Raw genomic sequence first — 25,237 nt, 5'->3', positions numbered from 1 at the left:
TGAAATATAGACTAACAAATCTGACGATATTTAAAATAAAATATCACAAATGACTTGATGAATTTGCATATCAGGTTTAACTATTTTCGTCGAAGTTCTTGACGCAAAACTGCAAAAGTCAAATATATAGCCACGTATTAGAATAAAGCGTACGCTCCATTAAAAGAAAACATGATAGAAAAATTAATGCTCATTACAGTCTGGATCATCAATTTGTTGATAGTTTAATTGACATAAGTACGGTTTAAGAAAGGATTATAAATTTCAAGGACCCAAAGAACCAAACAATAAAACTTAAGGTTATAAAAAAGAACAATTATTTCAATACCCACCCTATTTCAGCACTTAGAGGAATAATGTATTATGGTCCCCACTAATTATATTATGTTCACTAATTATTATTCTAAAAAGATATTATATAGTCTCAACTAATTATTATTCTAAAATTCTAGTAGCACAATTTCTCTATGGTCCCCACTAATTATATAGTTTTCCTTTTACAGTTTCCGCACTTGTTTCGGCGTTAACCTTTCTAACAAAATAGTTGACTTTATAGGAATAAAAACTTCATTGCATAGATATAAATACTTTCAGTACTTAGATATTAATATTTTTAGTGTCATATGTAAAAAAATACTTAGATATTTATATTTTCGTCATTATAAATACTTACAAGATAAAATATTAACACTTAAAAAAAGATATTAATATTTTAATGCGTAACATGTTATGATTATTCCTTTTCGAGATTTCCAATCATTTCCGCATCAGCCTTCCTGTAACAAAAATAGTTGACCTTATACGTATAAATATTTTCAATCTTAGATATTAATACTTTCAGTGTAATATGTAAAAAAATACTTGAAAGCATATGTATAAATACTTGTACGGCGAGGTATAATACTTGCACGACGACGAGTTTGAAAGTACGTCATCATGGATCTTATTTGAAAGAAAAAATTGCGTAGGTATTAATAATATAAAAAAAATTAAAATTGTGGAGATTTTGCAGTCCTTGCATGAAATTATCTTTCTACATTTAATTTTCAGTGGTCCCCCACGGGTACAGTGGGGGTACAGTACTGCAGATACTATTATCTTCGTGCTACAGTACCGTGCAATAAATAATTGTTCACCTCATAACTATAAATACTTTTATACTTAGGTATAAATATTTCTGTGCATAGATATTAATACTTTAGGAAAAAAATTCGAATTGTGAAATTTCACGATCCCCACAAAAAAATTATTTTTCGACATTTAATTTTCAGTAGTCCTCCTTACGAATATAGTGTGGATACTATAGTGCAGGTGCTGTTATCAGCTTCCATTAAAAAAAATATAAGGAACTACAAAATTTATTAATTCTCTAAAAGAGAAACAGAAAAATATTCAATTTTCAGAAATTATTCTTAATTTAGTAAGCTTTAATAAATTAAATTGGTTTACAAATAGTTGGATAAAAAAGAAGCTCCTAAAATAAACATCAGGAGCTTTTGTCCTCTCCAGTTCTCCAGTAGTACAAACTCACAATATTCTTTGCATAAGATCCATACGAAAAATATCAAACGCAGTATATTCTTAATTTCTGAATATCATTATTACCTTGGCTGCGCAGAGCAGACGTTAATCTTCAATCCAACTGGACATGCTGATCACCTGTACGAAATGGAGAGAACTTCTTATAATATTCCTTTGATTTGTTTTCGTTCATACTAAAAACCGCCTATCCTGAACCTTATATTCCATTTTTTCCACTATCCCCACCAATCCGATACAATCCCGTTGCTATAAATAGGTTCCACAATTCCCCTCTTTCCCTCACCCTCAGTTGTTCTCCTTCTTATTCCTCATTTCCTTTCCCCAAAGAGCTAATTCTCCCTCGTTTGAAGCCATGGCTTTGCTAAACGATCTTCTCAACCTTAACCTCTCTGACCATACTGAGAAAATCATTGCTGAATATATATGGTTTGTTTCTTTGCTATTCTTTCGGTCTCCTCTGTTTCTATCTATGTGCTTTCTTCCAAAAAAGCCTTCTTTATTTCATACCCATAAATTTCAGTAGTAGTTAATGGCTATGCCCTTGGTATTTAATTATTTATGCAAGTTTAATTCCAAAATATGTTCTTACTCATCCTTAAGTTTATGCATGTCTTTGTAATTATATATCTTTTTTTTTCCTCAATATTGAACTACTTTTTTTGTGTACTTTTGGGTAAATCAGGATTGGTGGATCCGGCATGGACATGAGGAGCAAAGCAAGGGTAAGTATTTATAAAAATAAAATAAAAGAGAGAACAACAGAAAGAAGGAAACTATACTTGAACGAACTTAGCATATGGCAATTTTATCTCCTGATTTTCCAAAAGACACTATATATGTATTTTTAATAATCAATTTGGTTTTGAGCAGACGCTTTCGAAACCTGTCAGTAGCCCGAGTGAGCTCCCAAAGTGGAATTACGACGGTTCTAGTACTAACCAAGCCCCAGGAGAGGATAGTGAAGTTATTCTATAGTACGAGCTTACACTCAAACTATATTCTTGTCAAAATTTTATTCTCCATCAAGTCTCAAATATCTGATTTTTGCTTTATTCTTGGGCTTGTTTTAATTGATTTCTTTAATTTTGAAGCCCTCAAGCAATCTTCAAGGATCCGTTTAGGGGAGGCAACAATATCCTTGTAAGTTGTCTTTTTTTTTTTTTTCCTAATTGACAGTTCATATTGATTTCTTTATTATAATGTAATTAGAAAAATTAATATGACAAATATTAACATAATTCTATACAATAATTAGGTTATGTGCGATTGTTATACACCCCAAGGCGTGGCCATTCCGACTAACAAGAGACACAACGCGGCCAAAATTTTTAGCAACCCTGACGTGGTAGCTGAGGAACCCTGGTATTATATTGTTTCCAATTTTTAAGCAATTCTAAAAACAGAAAAAAATGTTTGTTATTTATTTTCCTTTTAAATTTATATTGTGAGATGTTTAGAGTTTCTTATTAAAAATATATCTTTTTGGTTGGGAATAGGTATGGACTTGAGCAAGAATATACTCTTCTTCAAAAAGATGTCAATTGGCCTCTTGGCTGGCCTGTTGGTGGCTTTCCTGGCCCTCAGGTAATTAAACAAAAATTTGTATTAAATATAAACATCAAAGCCTCAGTGTTAATCAAGGAAGAAAAAAAAAATGCTACTTTCTTGTCGTTTAATTGAATTATATCCATCTTAAAGTTTGTTTTGGTGCATAAGCAACGGCACTCTACGCAACTAATGCAAGTGTATCAATATACACCATTCCACTTATGACTCAGCATCAAATAGGGATAAGATTGCTTTTGTGGGTAAAGGGATGGACAGAACAGAAGAAATGAGGAGAACAGAGATTTTATTAGTAGTGTCATAATGAGGATACTTAAAAAAAAAAAAGATATTAATATTGGTTTACGATTTGGATGCCAAACAAGAACTTGCCGGGTAATAAGATATTCAATAATATTACCACACGCTATACAATCTTAATATTATTTTTACTCATTAGTTAAAAGAGAACGACCATGAACGATTAATGTTTGCAGTAAAAAGTAAAGATAAGGTTATCAAAATATCTTCTTAGCCCTTTGATTAATTTTCTTCTTCCATTTTACTTTGTATTCTCATCTTTCTCTAAATTTTTGTTCATCTTTTTTTTTTTTTTACGCAACACAGGGACCGTACTATTGTGCAGTTGGTGCCGAGAAGGCGTTTGGTCGTGACATAGTTGATGCTCACTACAAGGCTTGCCTTTATGCCGGCATCAATATCAGTGGCATCAATGGTGAAGTTATGCCAGGCCAGGTATGATTTACATTTTCATACTTAGTGGCTATTCCTTTTCTTGTTTTCTTATCTCTTATGAGTTAGGACATATATCAATTTTGCTTTTTGTTTCATCTCTGTGTAGTGGGAGTTCCAAGTCGGCCCTTCAGTTGGAATTGCAGCAGCTGACCAGTTGTGGATTGCACGTTTTCTTCTAGAGGTAATCAAAAGCAAAGTTACTTTTTAATTTTACGAAGGGTTGTAGTGCAAAAATCCTTAATGTTTATAAATCTTCTTTACTACATGATTATGTTTTGATATCATCAGAGGATAACTGAATTATAAATCTTCTTTACTAAATGATTATGTTTTGATATCATCAGAGGATAACTGAGATTGTAGGAGTTGTGCTATCCTTTGACCCAAAGCCAATTCCGGTCAGTATATTAGTTCGCTGTTTTAGTTCAAAGTCTTCTTAATTTTTTGTTCTCTGTTTTGTTCTTAGTGATGAACAACATTCTACTCTTATAATTAACACCTTTTATTTTCTGTCTTAAATTATAGGGTGATTGGAATGGTGCTGGTGCTCACACCAACTACAGGTAGGAAAAATATATCAACTTCCTCTTACTCTTGTTTTGGGTGGCTATGCATACTGTAACACACTACAAATGCTTACAATTGTATACTGAGGAATGCGTTTTTGTTTTACCTTGATCAGCACAAAATCCATGAGGGAGGAAGGAGGATACGAGCTGATAAAGAAGGCCATAGAAAAATTGGGATTGAGGCACAAGGAGCACATTGCTGCGTATGGTGAAGGCAATGAACGTCGCCTGACCGGCCGCCACGAGACTGCTGACATTAACACCTTCAAATGGGTATGTTCCATATATTGATGTTTAGCACTGTACCAGTCATGAAACACACAAACCTTATTATTGCTAGTCTATTTCATTCAGCACTTTGGAATTGTATCGGTCTGGTTAATGGGTCTGGTACTGGTACGAACTGGCAATTGTCGTATTGCATTTGGTCATCATACCTGTAATTGTGACAAATTGGATTTCTTTTGATGGTAAGGTCAATATAATATAATTTTTATTTCTTTTCAGGGTGTTGCAAACCGTGGGGCTTCCATTAGGGTTGGCCGTGACACTGAGAAGGAAGGCAAAGGTAAATTCTTCTGTTACTTTAATTTGGTACACAGCTAACATGTACTGTCAAATGTGATAGAATTATCCTTTTTGTGAACAAGAATTTAAAATCTCTGAAAATTTAAATGAAAAGGATCTATATGGATCTTTTTAACCTCACTTCACAAATCAAATTTCTTACTCCCAAATTATTTGTAGATATCCAATGAAAATTATAAATAAAAAAATAGATCATTCAATAAACTGACTATGCTATATATATAGGGCCTTAGAATTTAAAAAAAAACTCCATTGTATTACTAAATTTATTAAATGTACTACATTTTTTTTCTTGTTCTTTCAAAATTTTAGGTTATTTCGAGGACAGGAGGCCAGCCTCTAACATGGATCCTTATGTTGTCACTTCCATGATCGCTGAGACCACCATTCTCTGGAAAACAACCTAAGTGCAAAAGGAGTTACTTCAACTTCCTTTCATGAAAAATTGTGTTGCGGTTTCCTTATGTGTCATTTCAGTGGATGCTTTGATATGTATGATGCGACAAATTTTGTGACATGGTTGTTGCTTGTAATAAAGGAAAATTGTGTTCATCCATGTGACATTGGAATCACATGGAAGTGTTTGCTTGCTTCTGTTAGAAATAATTTACGTTCAATAGTTGTTTCAGCTTGGTTTTGCATTTCCCTTTTAGTTTTATTTTGTTTTCTTTGTATTCCGAATACTAATTGAAATGAAAAATGAAAAAAGGGAGGTTTTCTTATGCAATTTAAGATTACATTTCGTAAATAAGACGGTTCTATGGCGATATATCATGAATCAACTAGATATAGAATTGAAGTTTGTCAAAAAATATAATTCAACTATATAAGAGATAGCTTAATCATTTAAATTAGAAGTTTGTACATACACATTTTTTTTTATGAATAGAGTGAGCTTTGAGTTCCTACCGGGTTCGATTAGAAATCATTAAAACAATAATTAATTAGAGCAACTAGTTTTAGAGGTAACCTGCTAAACAACCAAAACAAAAGCACAAAAGGGGTACCAGGAATAAAAACAATCTTCTGTTGAAGTGTTGAACTGGTAATTAGGCAGAATATAAGACCAGGAAGTTTAAAAAAAAAAAGTATACATACACAATTTGATAAACGATATTTTATTAACAATGGGAAGTACGTGAAAGTGATAGGGAAAAAAAGTCAAATAACTGAACTGTCGTTAATTTATTAAGAATATGTAATATTCAATTAGTTGGCACAAATTGTTTGCGATGGATACCTTTTTGGATTCTGAAAAGGCAAAGATGCAATGAGATACCAGATTCAGAATACAAGATTATTGACAGCTTTTCTCAAAACAAAAGGTCAACATCTAATTTATTCATAGAAGTTTTATGTGGCGCTCTCTATATATCCATCCTAGTTGAATAAATAAAGAGTAGATCGTCTTGAGATATGCATATCAACTATATTAAGATAGTTAACAATTGCAATACGGAAATCCTAGCTTATGAACACCTGGTCTTGACCGCATTAGTATGTGCACAGTCGGAATTTTTATCAGGAGTGGGTAACAAAATTTATTGATACGACAAACGGGTTAGGGGTTACGGGTGTTTAGGAGTAGACAAAATTTTCTCTAAGAAATAAGCAACAAACCGATTATTTATGCTTAGGTGCGGATTCAAGATCTTTTTAGAAGTAGACACAAAATATTAATAGAGTAAAGTTACGGTACTATGGGTTGCATAGAGGACTACGGTGCGCAACAAATCGATTATTTATGCTTAGGGGAGGATTCAGGATCATTTTAGAAGTAGACACAAAATATTAATAGAGTAAAGTTACGGTGCTATGGGTTGCATAGAGGACTACGGTGCTACGGCTCAATATTCGAGTTTTTAAAATCCTAACGGTCGATCCGAACTGTTCATCTTATTCTCCATATTAATGTATTTGAAGACCAAATTTTATATTTTTTGAAAAATTTTAACTATTTTTTAGATTGGCAGAAAATCAATAAGATATTTAATTTTCTACCTATCTAAAAAATATAAAATTTTTTTCAAAAAATGTAAAATTTGGTCTCCAAACACATTAATATGGAGAACAAGATGAATGGTTCGGATCGACCGTTAGGATTTTGAAAACTCGAATATTGAGCCGTAGCACCGTAGCCCTCTATGCAACCCATAGCACCGTAGTCTTACTCATACTAATAAGAGTAATTTTTTTTTTCTTATGATGAATTAGAGCAGAAAAGTAGATCGTAAGGATCTAAAAAACTCACGATGTGACCAGATTGTTGGATCTTAATCCAACGTTGAGCATATATGTGATATAATTATGAATTGTTTACTGTCATATATGATTGTCACAATTAAAGTGATATAATATGGAATTAAGATATTAGACAATCTATGTATTCAACAGGATGTGGTCCATAAGTGTGTAGAACAATTTGGGCAAAGATCAAATCATTGATGGACTGATTCTGAACTTTGCAATTGAGAAAATTGCCTTTTGGGAGCCCAGTGTGGGTGGCTCACCCGCACTGGATCTGAGTGCGGACGCACTCAGGAGTTAGCTAATTTTTGGGAGCCTTTTGGTGGCCCAGTGCAGGTGGTTCACCCGCACTGGATCTGAGTGCGGACGCACTCAGTACTTAGCCAATTTTTGGGAACTTCAGAACAACGCAAGAAAAAGTCCGAGCGCAGTGCGAACGCACTGAGCTCCAGTGTGGGTGAACCACCCGCACTGAAGACTTAGTCGATTTTCTGGAAGTTCAATGCAGGAAAAGTCCGAGCGCAGTGCGGACGCACTAAGCTCCAGTGCGGGTGAACCACCCGCACTGAGGACTTGGTCAATTTCAGAAGTCCTGTTTTGAGCCCAGTGCGGGTGGCTCACCCGCACTGAACCTGAGTGCGGACGCACTCAGGATACAGACTATTTTTGGGCTGAATTTTAAGGCGGTTACTTAGACACGTTTTGACCCAGTGCAGGTGAACCACCCGCACTCGTGTCGCCAGAAGTGTATAACTATATATAGATGGGTCCCTAAGGCACAAGATGAACCAACTAAACTCAGAATTCTTAAAAGAGGTTATTCTTAGATAGAATTATGAGAGCCTTCTCCCTTCTTCCACCATCAAAGAATTGAGAGGAGAAATCCATTAGAAACTTGGAAATGATTTCTCAAGGGCGATCTTGTTGCTTTGGAAGACCTAATCTAAGATCCAACCAAAAGGGCGTGAAAGGAAAAGCTTGCAAGAGTCTTGTCTTGCGCTCACGGAGACGGTTGCTTCTCCAACCTAGGGTTTGATATTCCATGGTAAACGACATGGAATCAGGTATTGTATTCCACACTAAAGATTATGTTTTGGGTCTCTTTGGCATATGATGGTCTTAGGTTAAGGTGGGGATTGTTTCTTCTTCCCCGGGGTGTAAGTGTTTGACCCCTAGATGAGATGTAATTGTTTGATCTCTAGATAAGGCGTAATTGTTTGGCCTTTATGATTCCCAACAAGTGGTATCAGAGCCTTCCTATGCCGAAGGATTAGGTCTTTAAGGTCTAGAGAGAATTAGGAATTGATTTTTTTCATCGATTTTTCGGATTTTTCTTGATTTTTCTTGATTTTTCTTGATTTTTTCTGAAAATTAAAGTTTGGAAGCACAAAAGATGTTTTAAATTAAGATCATGACTACTTAAATTTTAAGTTATTAAGTTGGTTAGGGTTTGCTCGAAGATTTTCATTTGAAATCGCAAAATCCTAATCAAGATTCGGTCTTGGAGTTCTTTGTGGGGCTTGTCTTGGCCACACAAGATTCTGGTGCCATTAATTTGGCGTTTTAAGTAGTCATGAAAATTAGGGTTTTGAAAAATTTATTCTTTGGATAAATTTTTTGAAACGAAAATTACAAAATTAGAAATCCTTCTAATTTTGAAAGGTCATTTTAAGGTGCTTCCAATTTTAAAACTCTCTCTAGACCATGTATTAATTTCAGTTTTATTTTATGTTATTTGGTATAGATTATGATTCTTACAAAGGCATTGTAGTTGTATATATATATATATATATATATCTTGAATTGATTAATTGAGTCATTATTGTACCCTCCGGTGCCTCTTTTGACAAGATTAATTGAATTCATTATATAAAAGGAAATTAAGTGTACATTTAATGGAAGCAATCATTCATCGGCCCTCCGGAAGATAATGATTGTTGAAATTTTATGTACAATTTAGTAATATTAAAGTATAGTGATGATTATTATGATTAATACATATGTCAATAATGTCGGCCCTCCGGAAGGCATGTTGTCAATATGTTATTGAATCATCAATACTTTATTATTGCGCCAAAGTATCATAAGAAGTTAATTATTTTTCCCTCTGGTAATCAATTAATGGAAACCGATACTTTGTTAAGATGGTTGAGTTTAGCCTTTGTTTGAACATAATTTATAAAATTCAGAATTTATTTTGCTAAATCGTGGTTGTTTTGTGTGTTTTTTGTTCGAAATTTTCAGCTAGCATTACTACTAGCCTAAAAGACATTTCGATGTTAAATGGTACCAATTTCAAGTTTTGGAAAGAGAGTGTTATGATAACTCTCGGTGTCATGGATTTAGACTTAGCACTCAGAACAGATTGTCCCAAAATTACTGATATCTCAACCAAAAAAGAACTAAGGGTTGAGGAAAAGTGGGATAGATCTAATAGAGTGAGTCTAATGATTATGAAAAGGTCCATTCCAGAGGCATTTAGAGGCTCGATTTCTGATACGATTACTAATGCTAAGGAATTTTTGGCTGAAGTTGAAACAAGATTTGTCAAGAATGAAAAGTCTGAAATTGGTACACTCTTGACAAAACTTGTCTCAATGAAGTATAAAGATAAGGGAAGTATTAGGGAGTACATCATGGAGATGTCTAACGTTGTTTCAAAGATAAGGGCACTTAAGTTGGAGATCTCTGATGATCTCTTGGTGCACTTAGTATTGATATCCCTTCCTCCACACTTTGGACAGTTTAGGGTGAGCTACAATTGTCAAAAGGACAAATGGTCACTCAATGAACTCATCTCCCATTGTGTGGAAGAAGAGGAAAGACTGAAACAACACAAGACAGAAAGTGCACATGTTGCTACTACTTCCAAATCTAAGGCCTTAGCTAAGCGTAAAAGATCTGATCAGACTAAGGATAATAAGGATGCTGCGGTGACCACCAATAAGAAACAGGATAAGGGCAAGAAAGTTGCCACTTCAGAAAATGCCTGTTACTTCTGTGGTGCGGTTGGACACAAGAAGATTCATTGCCCGAATTATCACACTTGGCGTGCTAAGAAAGGTAAATCTCTTGTTATGGTTTGTACGGAAGTTAATTTATCTTCTGTATCTAGATATACTTGGTGGATAGATTCAGGTGCAACTACTCACATAAGTATATCTTTGCAGGGTTGCCTAAATTACCGGAAGCCAAGTGATGATGAGAGATTCATCTTTGTGGACGATGGCAATAAAGTTGAGGTGGAGGCTATTGGGACTTATAGATTATTGTTAAAATCAGGATTTTATTTGAATTTGTATGAAACTTTTTTTGTACCGTCTTTTAGACGTAACTTAATTTCTATTTCTGCATTGGATAAGTATGGATTTACTTGTACTTTTGGAAATGGAAACTTTAGTTTGTTTCATGATTCAAATCAAGTTGGTTCTGGTTTTCTTTCTGTTTATGATAATCTATATTCTTTGGATGTCAATAGCTCATATATTGAAACCTTGCACGTGGATACAAATAGTAAGAAAAGAAAATTAACTAATGAGAATTCGGCTACATTATGGCACAAGCGATTAGGTCACATTTCTAGACATAGAATTGAAAGACTTGTGTCAAATGACATTCTCCAACCCTTAAATTTTTCAGATTTTGGCGATTGTATTAATTGCATAAAAGGGAAACAAACCAATTTCAGAAAATATGAAGCCAATAGGTGTTCAAAAGTCTTGGAATTAATTCATACCGATATCTGTGGTCCGTTTCCAACGGCTACAAGAAATGGTCACCGGTATTTTATTAGTTTCATAGATGACTATTCAAGATATGGCTACATATATTTAATTAAGGAAAAGGCGGAAGCCCTTGACATGTTCAAAAGTTTCAAAGCGGAAGTTGAGTTACAACTTAATAAACGCATTAAGGCCATTAGATCTGACCGTGGTAGTGAATATTACGGCAGATATGATGGATCAGGTGAACAGTGTAAATGGCCTTTTGCACATTTCATAGATGAATTTTAAGGCGGTTCAATTTTATTTTGATTGTCATCAAGAGCTTGTAAAAAATGCATTAATATGGATGATTTCTAGACGTTTATTTTTGAACTTATTGATTCACATAAAAACAAAATTAAAATGTGACAGTTTTTTTATGAGCACATAGAGAAAATAACATAGATCACATCTAACGATTTTATTTTGACTTTTAAGTTTTAAATTTTGAGTTATTAAAGTTTTATAAAATGGAGGCATAGTGGAGGCACAAAAAATGGAGGCATTTGAACCCTCCTCTTAATTATATGTTCATGCTAAATAGCGACGTGATGTCATGCTATTGACGGGCGTATAGGATTTAAATATGTGTCATATCAGTGGCGAAGGTAGCATACAACAGGGTTAGGTAGTTGCCTACCCGGCTACCTCTGAAAAAAAAAATTAGACTACTTGCCTACCTCTGAAAATTAAATTTGCCTACCTTTGACCAGTCCAGTTCAATTAAATCTACCTATTCATAAATTTTAATTAACGCTATCCGCTACTCTTCTAAGTTCTAACCCGCTAACTTAACCAACTCGCTAATCTGCCACTCTTTTACTTTATAAATAACAGACCAGTGTAATAAAATGCGGTCTATGCGGCCGCATATTACTACCGCATATTCGGCCGCATATTACTACCGCATATTCGGCCGCATATTACTACCGCATATTCGGTCGCATTTTATTACCGCATAATCATCCGCATATTACCGGGTATTTGTTTGTATGATACCTCATATTACCGCATATTACTGCATATGCATATTACATATTCAGCCGCATATTATTACCGCATAATCAGCCACATATTACCGTGTATTTGTTTGCATGATACCTCATATTACCGCATAACGCATATTACCGCATACCACATATTACCGTATATTACTGTATATGCATATTACCGCATATTACTACATACTTGTTACGGTACCGCCTCTTTGCTTTTAACCCTAATTTTTTTTGGAAATTAGATAATAATAGAGTTTAACATGTGTAATTTGTACATTTATGAATGACTTGATCTAAATGGAGTTTAGCAAAGCTAAAAAATAACTCTAATTTTGATGTGGTTATTACAATACAAGTAATAAATCCTAGTTTATACTCAATTCGGTTGCAAGTGTACAACCTTGTCAAGTAGTACTTACGGATCGTCTCCACAGGGACAAGTTGGAATATCAACTCTAACCTAACAATTTAATTTAGTAAAAGCAAAATAAAAAGGTTTTTGTTTGTTCAAGTGGTTTGTTTGATAGTGATCAAACTGAATTAAACTAAGGTCTTAAGGCGAAATTCGGTTTTTAACAAGAATGAAAAATTAGGGTTTCTTAGGGTCCCTATCCACTAATGTCATGATTAATTGGTTTATTAAATTTGTTCTTATAATTATGAAGGCACAGTTGGATGTTATAGGTACAAAGTGATATCTCTATATTAATACCATCTTTAAATTAGAATAAACGCCACCTCTCGGTACTTGGCTACACTAATCTAAAGTCATTAAGTTCTTTACTGTCCCAATTGATCTAGAAAGCTATTCTTCACCTCTCGGTACTTGGTACAATTTTCTAACCTATTGGGTAAAGCCCGTATAAGACAAGCGTCGCCTCTCGGTACTTAGCCTATCAAATACCCTATTCTTTATGGTCGGGACTTAATATTCAATCTCTCAATTGCAAATATCAAATCCTAGGATTTCATGCGATTTCGATTAAGTCCTCACAATCAAATAAGATAAAGAATCGGTCATGGCAAAGAACAAGAAAATATAAGATAAAACCAACTAAATCATAACAAAAGTTTCAAGTACAACCCTAATCAACCCTAGAAAGGTCCTTAGCCGATCATGGCTAAAGCACAAATGAGAATAAAAGAGTAAAAGAGTTCCAAAAGAAAGAAATTAATATAACCGATCGATGAATTTGATATCTTCTTCTCTTTTCTTTTTCTCTCCTTTTTCTCTCCCTTTTTTTTCTCTATTTTCTCTCTCTAAAATGTCTAAAAATTCGTCCCTAAAACAGTTATGTTCCTCCAGCAATAAAAATGACTAATAATAACAAAACAGAGTTCTGAAACCGCCTTATTGCGGGCCGCAATAACATCTCTTGCGGGCCGCAATAAAAGTGCAGGAAATGCTGTCTGATAATGTTGCGGCCCGCAATAACTTCATTTCGGTCCGCAATAAATGTGAAAGCTGCTCCAAATTTCATGTTGACTTGCTACAGATCACCCGTTTTGCTCCGTTAAGCTCCAAGCACTTGATTACCTACAAAATAAACATAACTAGAGCAGTAGCTCAAACTTTTGGATATTTCTAACCTAATTAAATCTAATTTCAACAAAACTCGGCTTAATTTACATAACAAACCCTAGATTTTAATAGATATAATTTCGGCTTATCAAATTTTTACATTCATAAATGACCGTGAGCTCCTAATACTGGTACACTTTTGAACTTTATACCAATTTCATGTATAATTTGTACATTCATGACTGACTTGATCTAACTGGAGTTTAGCAAGGCTCAAAGATAACCTAATCAAGAAATTCTTCCAATTTGTTATGTTTTTCAAATAAAAACAATGATAGTGTTTGATATCTCCATATTATGTCTAATTTACAGCCCTAATTTGCACTTAAACCTGTGTTTTAAAGCCTATAAATGTGGATTTTTTACTTGTATTTCGAAGAAATGTGGTACTGCTATGTTTTGTTTGGTATTTTGCAGGAAAAAGGGCGAAAAAGTAGATCTGACAATTTTTCATACGGCCCGCATGATATTCCCTACGGGCCGTACAGGATCCGCCCAACCACACAAAAGGTTCCACAACAGAGACACGAAGTCTCCAAGACAAAGCACAGGCATACGGCCCGTACGGGGTCCCCTACGGGCCGTACGGCGCTAAATTGACAAATCCAGCTGGAATCTGAAATCAAGGAGGCCGAAAAGGAAGCCTTTGCAGACGCAATCTGGGGCATTAAATGAGAGAATTACACACCAAAAAAAAGGGGATTCACCACTGGAACTGGGACAAGCTTTTTTTGGAGCAAAAGACAAGAGGAGGAGAAGAGGAAGAGAAGTGAAAAACGCGAGTTTGCAATGGATCTTCGAATTTCTCCACTGTTTTGTCATGAACTCTTTTATTTCCTGTTATTTGTGTTATCTTATGAACATGAGTAGCTAATTTACTTTGTTTCTAGGGTTAAAATGTAGTTTCTAGTTTGGTTTTGTTTGCATGCTACTTGGATTTTGTGTTGAATGCTTTGTTTTTACCTTGTGGAGTAGTATTTTGATTGCTTTATTTGTGCTTGCTTGAATTGATTAGTCATCCCGTTAGATGAATGCGCACATCTAAGTGTTAGGAGCCAAGTCTATGACATTTAATCCAACCGAATAAAGTATATGAAGTAGGGTGAAACCAAGGAGTACCCGAAAGGTGAAACTTTCCTTGAGACGAAAGTCCTTGGATAGTTTTAGTAAACCAACAAGTAACTTAGGTAAATTAGGCCAAAATGCGAAAGTTGAGGTTTAGCGCATCTAAGAGGGAAGTATTTGAGTCCGGTAATCGGGTACTAGGCCAAAATGCGAAAGTGGAGGTTAGGTATCTAGATCTGGTCGATAGAAACCCTAAACATTAGTATCAACACAGAAAACAGTAGCTGCAGCATTAACTCGGGGTCCCCTACGGGCTGTACGGGAATCCGTACGGGCCGTATGCCTCGGGGCTGAACAGAAATGAAATCTGAACCCTGGAAACGCCTTTTTATTAATTGAAAACAACTTTAATTCTCTTTATTGTCTTTTAAACTTGTCATAAATCATTAGAATTGTCAGAACCAAACCAAACCAATTTTCTCTTACTTCTAGAATCTCAAGTAATTTTAGGATAAGTCCGGTCATTTTCTTCCGTCCCTGTGGATCGATACCTGAGCATACTCATCGATAGGATAGTACACTTGCTATCTGATTTGACAGAGTATAACAAAGGTTTAAAAGGTATAGCTTGCTATACCGAAACTTTGTAAGCATATATTCTGTGCAAACAGTGTTTGCAAAGAAAATAGATGAGAAGAAAAATAAAGAAGGGGCTTAGATATGAATTAACTTCAAATTAGTTGTTTACCATGGATAAATATATCTCTTTTATAAAAGAAGGATATATTTTGTTCTTTTTTTTCATCTAGTCTAAACTATAGATGAGTTATAAATTACATAACTATTTGGAAAACATCCAATTTATTGCAATGCTTCTGTGGTTCTGTTGTTTAATTTAAATTCGATACTTATTTGTGATATGTAAAAGAATATTTGTTATAAATATTTGATTGAGTTACAATTTTTTATGTTCATTTCTATTATTTTGACTTCTTATTTATTTTGATTAATATTGTAATTTTTATTATATTTAATTATTTTTGTAACATATATGTTTTTCTATTTAGTTGTATTATAAATATTTTTGTCTACTCCTGACAAAAATTATGGCTTCACCACTGATGGCCACGACACGTTAGTCACGCCATAATTACATGTGCCGTGTTCAAACATAACTGGTCATATTTATTAGGGGAGGATGCATAATTTCTACCCGAAAAAAAACAAAAATCAGATTCAAATAGCTTATTGAGTTTAAACCCATTAGCTAATCGAATTCAAATAGCAGACATTTTTACAAATCAAGCTCAATACTTTGTTTTACAAATTAATTCATTTACGGTGGGAATTGATTCTCTGGCTAAAAAAATAAAGGTTCCCTTGTCTTACAAGAATGTAAATGATGTTAATTTAGGAAATTGATTCAGAAAATTAGAAATGTTACCTAATAACCTAATAGATTGTTGTGAGATAGACTTTAATTAGGAATGTTGTCTAACAGATTTTTAACATATCAATTAAACATTTTGAAAGCCAGTTCATGTACCGTATCGTGATGTATCCGATCACGTCTTGACTTTAGTACTCAGACCAAAAATATCTTAAACGATTGCTAACAACACTTTGAATCTTTAATCGGATTGTGGAGCCTTCCTTAGAGTTGGTCATGTTAGAAATAGATTGCAGTTCAAATAATTTGAACCGAAATTAATAATTAATTTTTAAAATTAAATATGAAATAATATATTAGATCGCATAGAATATGGGTTCAAATTCTGCATTTTTTGTTATAATAGGTGCGATCTAATATGTACGAATTAGACCTGTAGGATTATAAATATGTTGTAGCAGTTCATGATTGATCTAAACACACATAATTCTACAAAATTCGAGAGCAAAAAAAGAAGAGAGAATTGTCTATTCAGTGTTAGCACACTGATTGATGGTTGTTTGTTAACCGTTTGTGTTAATACTAGTAAAGACGCGGTTGCGATTATTATATACATCTGACACACAAATAAAGCAAAGGAAGATTACAACTAGCACTGTGAAGAGTCTCCACTATTATATATGCTAGTGAGAAATTATATTTTGAATTTAATTTTTACATGTACACAATTTCTGATTCGAATAAAAACTGATTTAAATTGTAAACCAATGATACTACCTAAATTTCTTACAGGTCGTGAAACCGAAAATAAAGGCAAAGATAAATACTGTGCCACTTCTCTTAATTTATAGTTATTTCTCACCTATTTGCTTTCAGAATATTGAAATTTTCTGAAGTATCTAAATATATTCAGTTTGCTCATATTGTTCATGATTAATCTAATGACTAGATGAACTTCAGTGTATATATATATATATATATATTTTTTTTTTTTTGTGTGTGTGTGTAAAAAAACTTGTGGATCAGAGCAAAAGTTTACATATGAAACAAATGAACTCGAAGTTGGTAGAACTTAATTATTTATATACTTTGGACTACCATTAAATAATTCATTAAACGTGTAATATATTTAATTAGCTGAGAGATGGCGTGCGAAAGATACCTTTCTGAATTGTGAATTGTGGAAAGGCAAATTATACAATAATAAAGATGCAAGAGGGGGAATATTCAGAATGTAGGATTCTTGACAGCCTTATAAATTCAACATTTTATTTTGTTAGCAAAGGTCAACCTTTAATTAAACCATACAAGTTTAATTTGGCACCCTTCGTTTCCTCGTTGACCAAAGAAGAGCAGATCGTCTTGGTATCTTCATAGCAATAATTTACTAATTTCTCTATTGATTTCCAAGCTTACACTGTACCTGCTCATTGACAGTTTCAGATAGGGATGCAAACGGATCGGATACGGATCGGATAGTGGTAAAATTATATATGTATCCACTTTTATTTTTTGAATACTGATATAAATTAGATATTAATCGAATACGGATGTAAATTAGGTATTAAATAGATATAGATCGGATATCTATTTTTCTATACTATTATTAAAAAATATATGTAAATTTTATTAAAAATATTAAACTTCATAATATTTATTTAATTATAAATTATAATGGTGAATAACATAAATATTTTCATAATATATATTAAACTATATAGTATATATCTATTATTTTGATACAAATAATTAGAATTTAAAATCATATATGTATTTGTACAGATATTCAGATATCATATATCTAATTTTCAAATACGGATCTAGATTCTTCTTTTATTAATAAATAGCCCCTCCACTTGTTTGATATTAATAAAAGAAGAATATATGTATATAACTCCACATACATACAACTATATATATACATATATAATTTAAGTTATAAGATATAAATTTCAAAATTCGATTAGGTCTGACTGTTTCGAAATTTCAGACTAATATTATAATTGTTCTAATTTTAAACTCTCAGTTCTTTAATAAAAATTTTGTTTATGTTTTAAACATTCTAATTAATTTTTTTGGCAAATACCCTAAGCAAAAAAAAAACTAAAACTTCACAAATGAAAATATAAAAAAAAAAAAAAAAAAGCGGACCGCCCAGAACACTGGCGGTCTGGTCCCTAGCAGACCGCCCATGTCCCTGGCGGTCTGCTATAGAAGTGGACCGCCAGTATCCCTGGCGGTTTGGTTATATTTGAAAAAACTCAGATTTTGATGTTACTTTTGTAAAAAAACTTTTTTTTTTGGATTATTAATAAAAATGGCCGTATATCATATGAGCATAATTGGGAGTTGTGGCAATGCAATTCGTAGGCGAAAACAAATTTCTCGTGATTACAATGTATAATGCATGAATATTACCAATTGCAAAGGAAACAATAATATATATCGCTGGGGGTATCTTAAAGAATTTTTTTTATCATAAATTTAAAATGTTATCGCTGCTAGTTTAATCATCTCCGAATTGGTCAAAATATTAGAAGAGAATTGGACCAAGGAATCTGAACCATCTTAATTATATTAAAGGAACAAAAGAAAATATTTGTTGTTTGCTCTTCTCATCCCATGTCATGCCACGAATAATTGTGACTAAAACAGTAAATAAATATATTGTAATCTCACCGAACAATTAGAACAACAACAAAAAAACTGCAAAAGCACAGGCAGCCATCTTTTACCCGGAATATTTTGAAGTGTTTTTTTTCTGGGTACACTTAGCCAAAATCTTTTGGAAAACAGAAAGCACAAAACGTCCAGATTTCCAAATTTTTAATGCTTGGTCTAGAGGTTTGCTAAACCCCTAACGGGTTGAGCCCGTTTTGCCCGACCCGTACCCGTTACCCGTGGTACCCGTACCCGTTGCCCGGGTACAGACGGGTAGACGGGTAGACGGGTACGGGTAATAAACGGACCGGACACCCCTATTTTGAAAAAAACCCATTGTACCCGTACCCGTCTACCCGCCAACCCGTACCCGCCTACCCGTACCCCTATACCCGCCTACCCGTACCCGTCTACCCGTACCCGTTACAAAATTTGAATTTCAAAATTTTTTTGGCGGCACCCCTATAGAATTCAGATCCAGTGCAATACCTGACTTAGTAGAATGAGATCTGAGGCATCAATTTTAATTTGGCATGAATCTCAAAACGGACCCCTATATCTAAACTCCATCCATCCATGTCCTTTAACTTGGCACGAATCTCAAAGCATAAAAATTCAGAAAAAAACAGAAAAGAAAAAAAAAAAAAAAAAAAACCCGCCCGTACCCGGGGTACCCGTACCCGTCAACCCGCAACGGGTACGGGTAATAAACGGGTAGGGTAGAGGTTTTGGGAAAACTACCCGTCTACCCGTTGCGGGTTGTACCCGTACCCGTCCTACCCGTCTACCCGCCCTACCCGTTACCCCTAACGGGTTACCCGGAACGGGTCACGGGTAACCCGTTAGCAAACCACTAGCTTGGTCTCCGTCTCTCCGCCCTTCTTTGTTACAATTGCTCAAGTAGCACCCACTAACAATACACCACTGCTGTCTTTTTTTTCTTTTTCTTTTTGTTTTTTGTTTTGGTTTTTTGTTTTGTGTTTTTGTTTTTTGTTTTGGTTTTTTGTTTTGTGTTTTTGTTTTTTTGTTTTTTGTTTTCTGTTTTTTGTTTTCTGTTTTTTTTTTTGGTTGGTAATTGTCAACAACAATTTTGCATTGAAATCAAGTGTTCACGTTACATTAGAATCGTATTGAGTTAGTAAATTAAAAAATAAAGTGATACATTGAGTAGTCTAACTACATTCTTTTAGAGAAATCGTACCAAAACCATCAAGGGCTAGATTAACATAAAATTTACAATGCATCATATCTAAAAGACATGCAACAAGGGAGGTTTGGAGATTGAATATAAGAAATCCAGGTCCATATTTTTGTGTGTATTGTCCATTTGTCCTGCGATGGTAGTATGTGTGGCTAGCTGTTACATTGAATGTATTTGAAACTTGCACTTAATACATTATTTTTGTGAAATAACAACTCACAAAATATTAGTGTCATTTCACTCTTTTTATTGTTTATAATTTTCTAATATTACAAAATAATAAATATGACTTCTCAATTTTCATGCCTGCAATTACTTTTATTTATGCACTTCTTTTGTTACATCATTTAATAAATATGATTCTATCTTTTTGTATCCAACAAATCATAAAAATGAACTTCAGTCTATGATTTTTTTTTTTTTTTGACAAAGAGTCCTCCATAATTGTTATTAAATATTTTATTACAATAGTTCGTAGGAACTAGAATAGTGTGATATAATACCAAAGCATTAATTATTTGATTAAAAGTCAACAACAAGCTAGCCGAATCAAGTAACATAGAAATATTGAGCAAAAATGATAGAAGATTGTTAAATAACTGCACAAAATGAAAATGCAAAATAACAAATCTGCAACTAATTAAAAAATAATAATATTAATTTATAAGTTAGCACGTAGAGCATTTGAGTAAATAAAACCACAGTAAATAAAATAGGATGGTGAAATCATGTGAGGCAACCTTTTGTGTCCTTTAACATTTTTATATAGAATAACCATTTGTTAAAAAGTGAAACTAATTAAATAAAACTCGAACAATTTATTGTAAGAGCAATTTCTTGTTGGAAAATATGTAACTGGTCAATTTCCAATATCACACTTAGAAGTCAGAATTTAGTTACCATTTTCCAAAAAAAAAAAATACCAAGGTGAAATTGTGTTTTTTTAAAAAAAAAAAAAAAATCAAGTGCGCAATAGGCAGGCAAGATGCTCAGCTAATAACTCCACAACAAATTTGGCTGCACAAGTAATAGCTGCGTACTCCTCTTTGTTTTTTTTCGTTCAAAATTTTTGTTCATTAACTGTGCACATGTCGTGATGAGACCCACATAAATTTGGAAGCTTATATGAGTATCTGCATCTTACTTATACTTTAACTGCTATAACTGTTTAAAAGGATCGCAAAATTGCAACGTGAATTTTTTTTTAAAATATTTATATTTATGCACGAAAGTATTTATATCTATGAGGTGAACAATATATCTTTACGTAAATAATTCTCTCCAATTAAATCTCTCAAAACATACCGGCACCATAAAAATCTGTAGGGACCACTCAAACTACATGGGGGATCATACACGTTTTTAGATGCAGTTTATTTTTTTCTCCGTTTAATTTCATCAATATTTCTGACGATCTGTGAGGAATTTTGCGAATCTAAAATCACGACTGTTTTCTATGTAATTTTCTCTTTCAAATGAGATCCATAATGACGTATTTTCGGGTTCGATGTCACGCGAGTATTTATACCTCGTATTGTAAGTATTTATACATATACTTGCAAGTATTTTTTTTACATATGGCATTGGATTACATATGAAAGTATTAATATCAAGTGTTGCAAGTAGAGAAAGGTTGACACGGGACAATTGGGGGACTAGAAAAAAGGGATGATCATATCAAGTTACGCATGCAATTATTAATATCTTATTTTGCAAGTATTAATATCTTATGTTCAAAGCATTTATACCTATGAAGGTTGACGCGGAGACAAGTACGAGGACTAGAAAATGGAGGCCATAGTATAACCTTCCTCTATTGTTGTTGCGGATACGATGTGAGTACTGGAGTGGGGGGATTGAAATAATTATTCCATAAATTTACATAAAATGCTAACATTTGATTTGAAAAAAATTTAGTTATCACCTCAAACTTTCAAAATTCGCATTTTACCATTGTTTTCTCAAAAATTTAGAACTTGACTAAAAAATTTGCACTTTACCAAAATTTTTTTCTTTCCTCTTTTGTTCTATTCTATTAAAAAAAATTACAGTGTCAAAGATGCAAATTTTGAAAGTTTGAGGTGGTAACAAAAATTATTTCAGACATTTGACAAATGTGAACATGTGGATCCACATGAATCAAATGAGCCAAAGTTTTATCAAACGGAAAAAAAATTGTCAAAACACAGTGCACCTGGTAAAAGTAATTTTTGTTTCTAAAAGAGATGATAACTGTTATATTATTTTTGCGAAAATGGTAACTGAAAAAGTTTCGGCTTAGAAGTAGTGGACCTTTCATGTTGTGACTCGATATATACACGAAGCACTATAAACACATTCGAATTGGAGGAACCAAACTCTTTAATGTATTTCTATGAACACATTGTAAAAAGGAGGAACCAAACTCTTTATTAATTAATGTTCCGTAACAATGTGAAATTGAATTGGCTTCTTTGTTTGTTTGTTTGTTTTTGTTTTTTTGTTTTTTTTTGTCGGATATAATTCCCGTTACCTGTCGCATCAAAACCATCAACCATCCATTACAATATGCAATTTGCAATTCAAATTTGAAAGTTGGAGACATAATTAATTATTATCTCAGAATGCTTAGAATGCTTCAATTAAAATAATAAAAAATTTAAGCAAAGGAAAGTCAAAATCTGCTACTTTTTTAGGTATATGGTCCAATTTCAATTTAAACCAATGTTCTAAATAGCGCGCTATAGCGGCGCTATAGCGCCGCTATAGCATTTTTCTTCCATAAAAGCTATGGCGCTATGTCCAAATAGCGCCGCTATAGCGCGCTATAGCGCCGCTATTTGGGTATAGCGCAATTTTTTTAACCCGGCCGCTATAACGCGATAAACGCTATTTAAAACATTGATTTAAACTGCTATCACTTATTTATTTAACTATAATACACAAATATATATATATATTTTGAAGTACATGGTAGAGGCTACCAGGTAGGTATTACAAAAAGGAAACAAAAGTTTTAAATGTCGTTGTATTTTAGATATTGCCAAATAAATTTTCAACCAACTGCAGGTTTGGTGTTTGTCAAATATATATTGCTCGGAAATGTACAATTAATTATTATCTTTTTCGGAATTAAGATTCCATTCATTTTGACATTCATTTTATTTAAAATATTTATTATAAATTGAATACGTCTCTTATTCGCGAAGACACAATTAATAATATATATCATTATCCGTACTAGATATAGTTCAAAAATATATAATTATTGCTCTGCCTTTCAGCAAGTCATTTGTAATTTACTGAACCTCTTTTTCTGAATTTTATTTGTTTTACTCATTTCAAACTCAAAACTTCTAACGCTATCATTAATTGTTTTTTTTTGAGGAAACGCTATCATTAATTGTTGCTATTAGCGTCTAGATTTAATTACCTGTTAATCTAGTATAGGGCCTAATACATCAATTCATGTGCATAATTTTATATCCATCACACACACACACACACACACAGAACCAGAACGCCACACGAGAGACCGTTCAGTTGTAAACTTGCAATTTTCTTCTCGCAAAACATTTTAGGTTCACACGTTCTTAAAATTGTATTTGAATTTCCCTGTAATTTGACAAATGCTTCCATGTCATCCTAAAGCCATCAACACGGAGATATTTTTCTTGTTATATTTTCTGACATAAAAATGTTAGTACTTTTTTAAAAAATTGAAGTCTCTTAAAAACTAACTTTTAAACTAGTAACAAAAGTAATACTCCCTATGTAAGAGGTTGTAATTTGAAATCTGAATAGGAGATCTTTTTGTATATAAATCAGTTAAATAACTTGATTCTAACTTTACTAAAAAAAAATAAAAACACTAATTATCAAGTCATATAAATGAGAGATTTAACAATTGTGACCAAAGAATTAATTTTAGACCTAGAACTAATGGGTGAGTCTCACTTTTCTATAGAGATGTAGATATCTGCAAGAAACATGTAAAAATTAAATGGATGTCGGAGTTAAAGAAGAGGAGTGTTCAAATGCCTCCATGTTTTTGTGCCTCCATCATGTCTCCATCTCTCTCCATCATTTTCAAAGTTCAAACAGTCGATCCGAACCGCTCAATCTAACCTCCATACTAAAATATGTTTGGAGACCAAATTTTATATTTTTAGGAATTTTTTTACTATTTTTTAGATAGGTACAAAAATACTGTTTTTAGATGGTTCAGATTTACTGATTTTGTACCTATCTAAAAAAATAGTAAAAAAATTCCTAAAAATATAAAATTTGGTCTCCAAACATATTTTAGTATGGAGGTTAGGTTGAGCGGTTCGGATCGACTGTTTGAATTTTAAAAATGATGGAGAGAGATGGAGGCATGATGGAGGCACAAAAACATGGAGGCATTTGAACCCTCCTCGTTAAAGAAACCCTTATTTCAATAATATATAGAGATGAGCTACGCTACTCCATGGAGTAAAACGTATTTGTACTCCACGTCGTATTTTTATTTTGAAAGTCCAAATGACCGATCCGAACCGTTAGATGTGATCTCCATACTGAAATGTGCTTGGAGACCAAATTTTATATTTTTTGAATTTTTTTTTACTATTTATTAAGCAATTTTGATAATTACTGTTTTGTTGTGAACAGTAAAACCAGTAAAAATTTCTGGACCATTTGATAAGCAATTTTCAAAATTACTTAATAAATAGTAAAAAAATTTCAAAAAATGTAAAATTTGGTCTCCAAGCACATTTCAATATGGAGATCATGTTGAGCGGTTCAGATCGGTCGTTTGGATTTTTTAAATAAAAATATAGTGCCATGGAGCACCAATGCGTTTTACTCCATAAAGTAGCGTAGCTCATCTCTTTCTCTCTCTCTCTCTCTCTCTCTCTCTATATATATATATATATATATATGAGATGGGCTATGGTGCATTGCAATGCATAGGTTATGGTGTGCATTGGACCATAAATTACTGATTCAAAGTCCAAATGACCGATCCAAACTGTTCATCTTGTTCTCCATATTAATATGTGCTTGGAGACCAAATTTTACATTTTTTGGAATTTTTTTACTATTTATTAAGCCACTTTGAAAATCGCTAATCTGGTGGTCTAGAAATTTTTACTGTTTTTACTGTTCACCCAGATTTTTGATAAGCCGAAATTGTATCTATTGAAACCTAGGGTTTGTTATGTAAATTAAGCCAAGTTTTGATTAAATTAGGTTAGAAATGTCCAAAAGTTAGAGTTACTGCCCTAGTTATGTTTATTTTACAGGTAATCAAGTGTTTGGAGCTTAATGAAGCAAAACGGGTGAGTCAGCACGAAGATTGGAGCAA

General features: G+C 33.2%; 1 protein-coding gene across 1 annotated transcript; it reads left to right on the top strand.

The window, feature by feature from the left end:
- Nucleotides 1-1,792: 1,792 nt before the first annotated feature.
- Nucleotides 1,793-5,639, top strand: LOC144556376 (glutamine synthetase nodule isozyme-like). The gene is made up of 13 exons (XM_078304724.1): nt 1,793-1,968; nt 2,225-2,264; nt 2,413-2,516; nt 2,634-2,682; nt 2,798-2,904; nt 3,039-3,126; nt 3,715-3,843; nt 3,950-4,024; nt 4,188-4,241; nt 4,369-4,406; nt 4,526-4,685; nt 4,920-4,980; nt 5,313-5,639. The coding sequence occupies exons 1-13, from the start codon at nt 1,895-1,897 to the stop codon at nt 5,405-5,407; spliced, it is 1,074 nt and encodes a 357-aa protein (XP_078160850.1). The 5' UTR covers nt 1,793-1,894; the 3' UTR covers nt 5,408-5,639.
- The last annotated feature ends 19,598 nt before the right edge of the window (nt 5,640-25,237 follow it).

This window comes from Carex rostrata, chromosome 7 (assembly GCF_964058835.1).
Source record: "Carex rostrata chromosome 7, lpCarRost1.2, whole genome shotgun sequence".
NCBI classification, from domain to species: Eukaryota; Viridiplantae; Streptophyta; class Magnoliopsida; order Poales; family Cyperaceae; genus Carex; species Carex rostrata.
Note: the sequence above shows the minus strand (reverse complement) of the source record. Positions and strands in the feature narration are given on the sequence as shown.

Bases quoted from the DNA above. Each gene is read 5' to 3' on its own strand.
- LOC144556376 (XM_078304724.1), top strand. From the start codon at position 1,895: ATGGCTTTGCTAAACGATCTTCTCAACCTTAACCTCTCTGACCATACT. The intron at 2,683-2,797 runs GTAAGTTGTCTT...TACAATAATTAG, and splicing joins GGGGAGGCAACAATATCCTT to GTTATGTGCGATTGTTATAC. The intron at 4,407-4,525 runs GTAGGAAAAATA...TACCTTGATCAG, and splicing joins GGTGCTCACACCAACTACAG to CACAAAATCCATGAGGGAGG.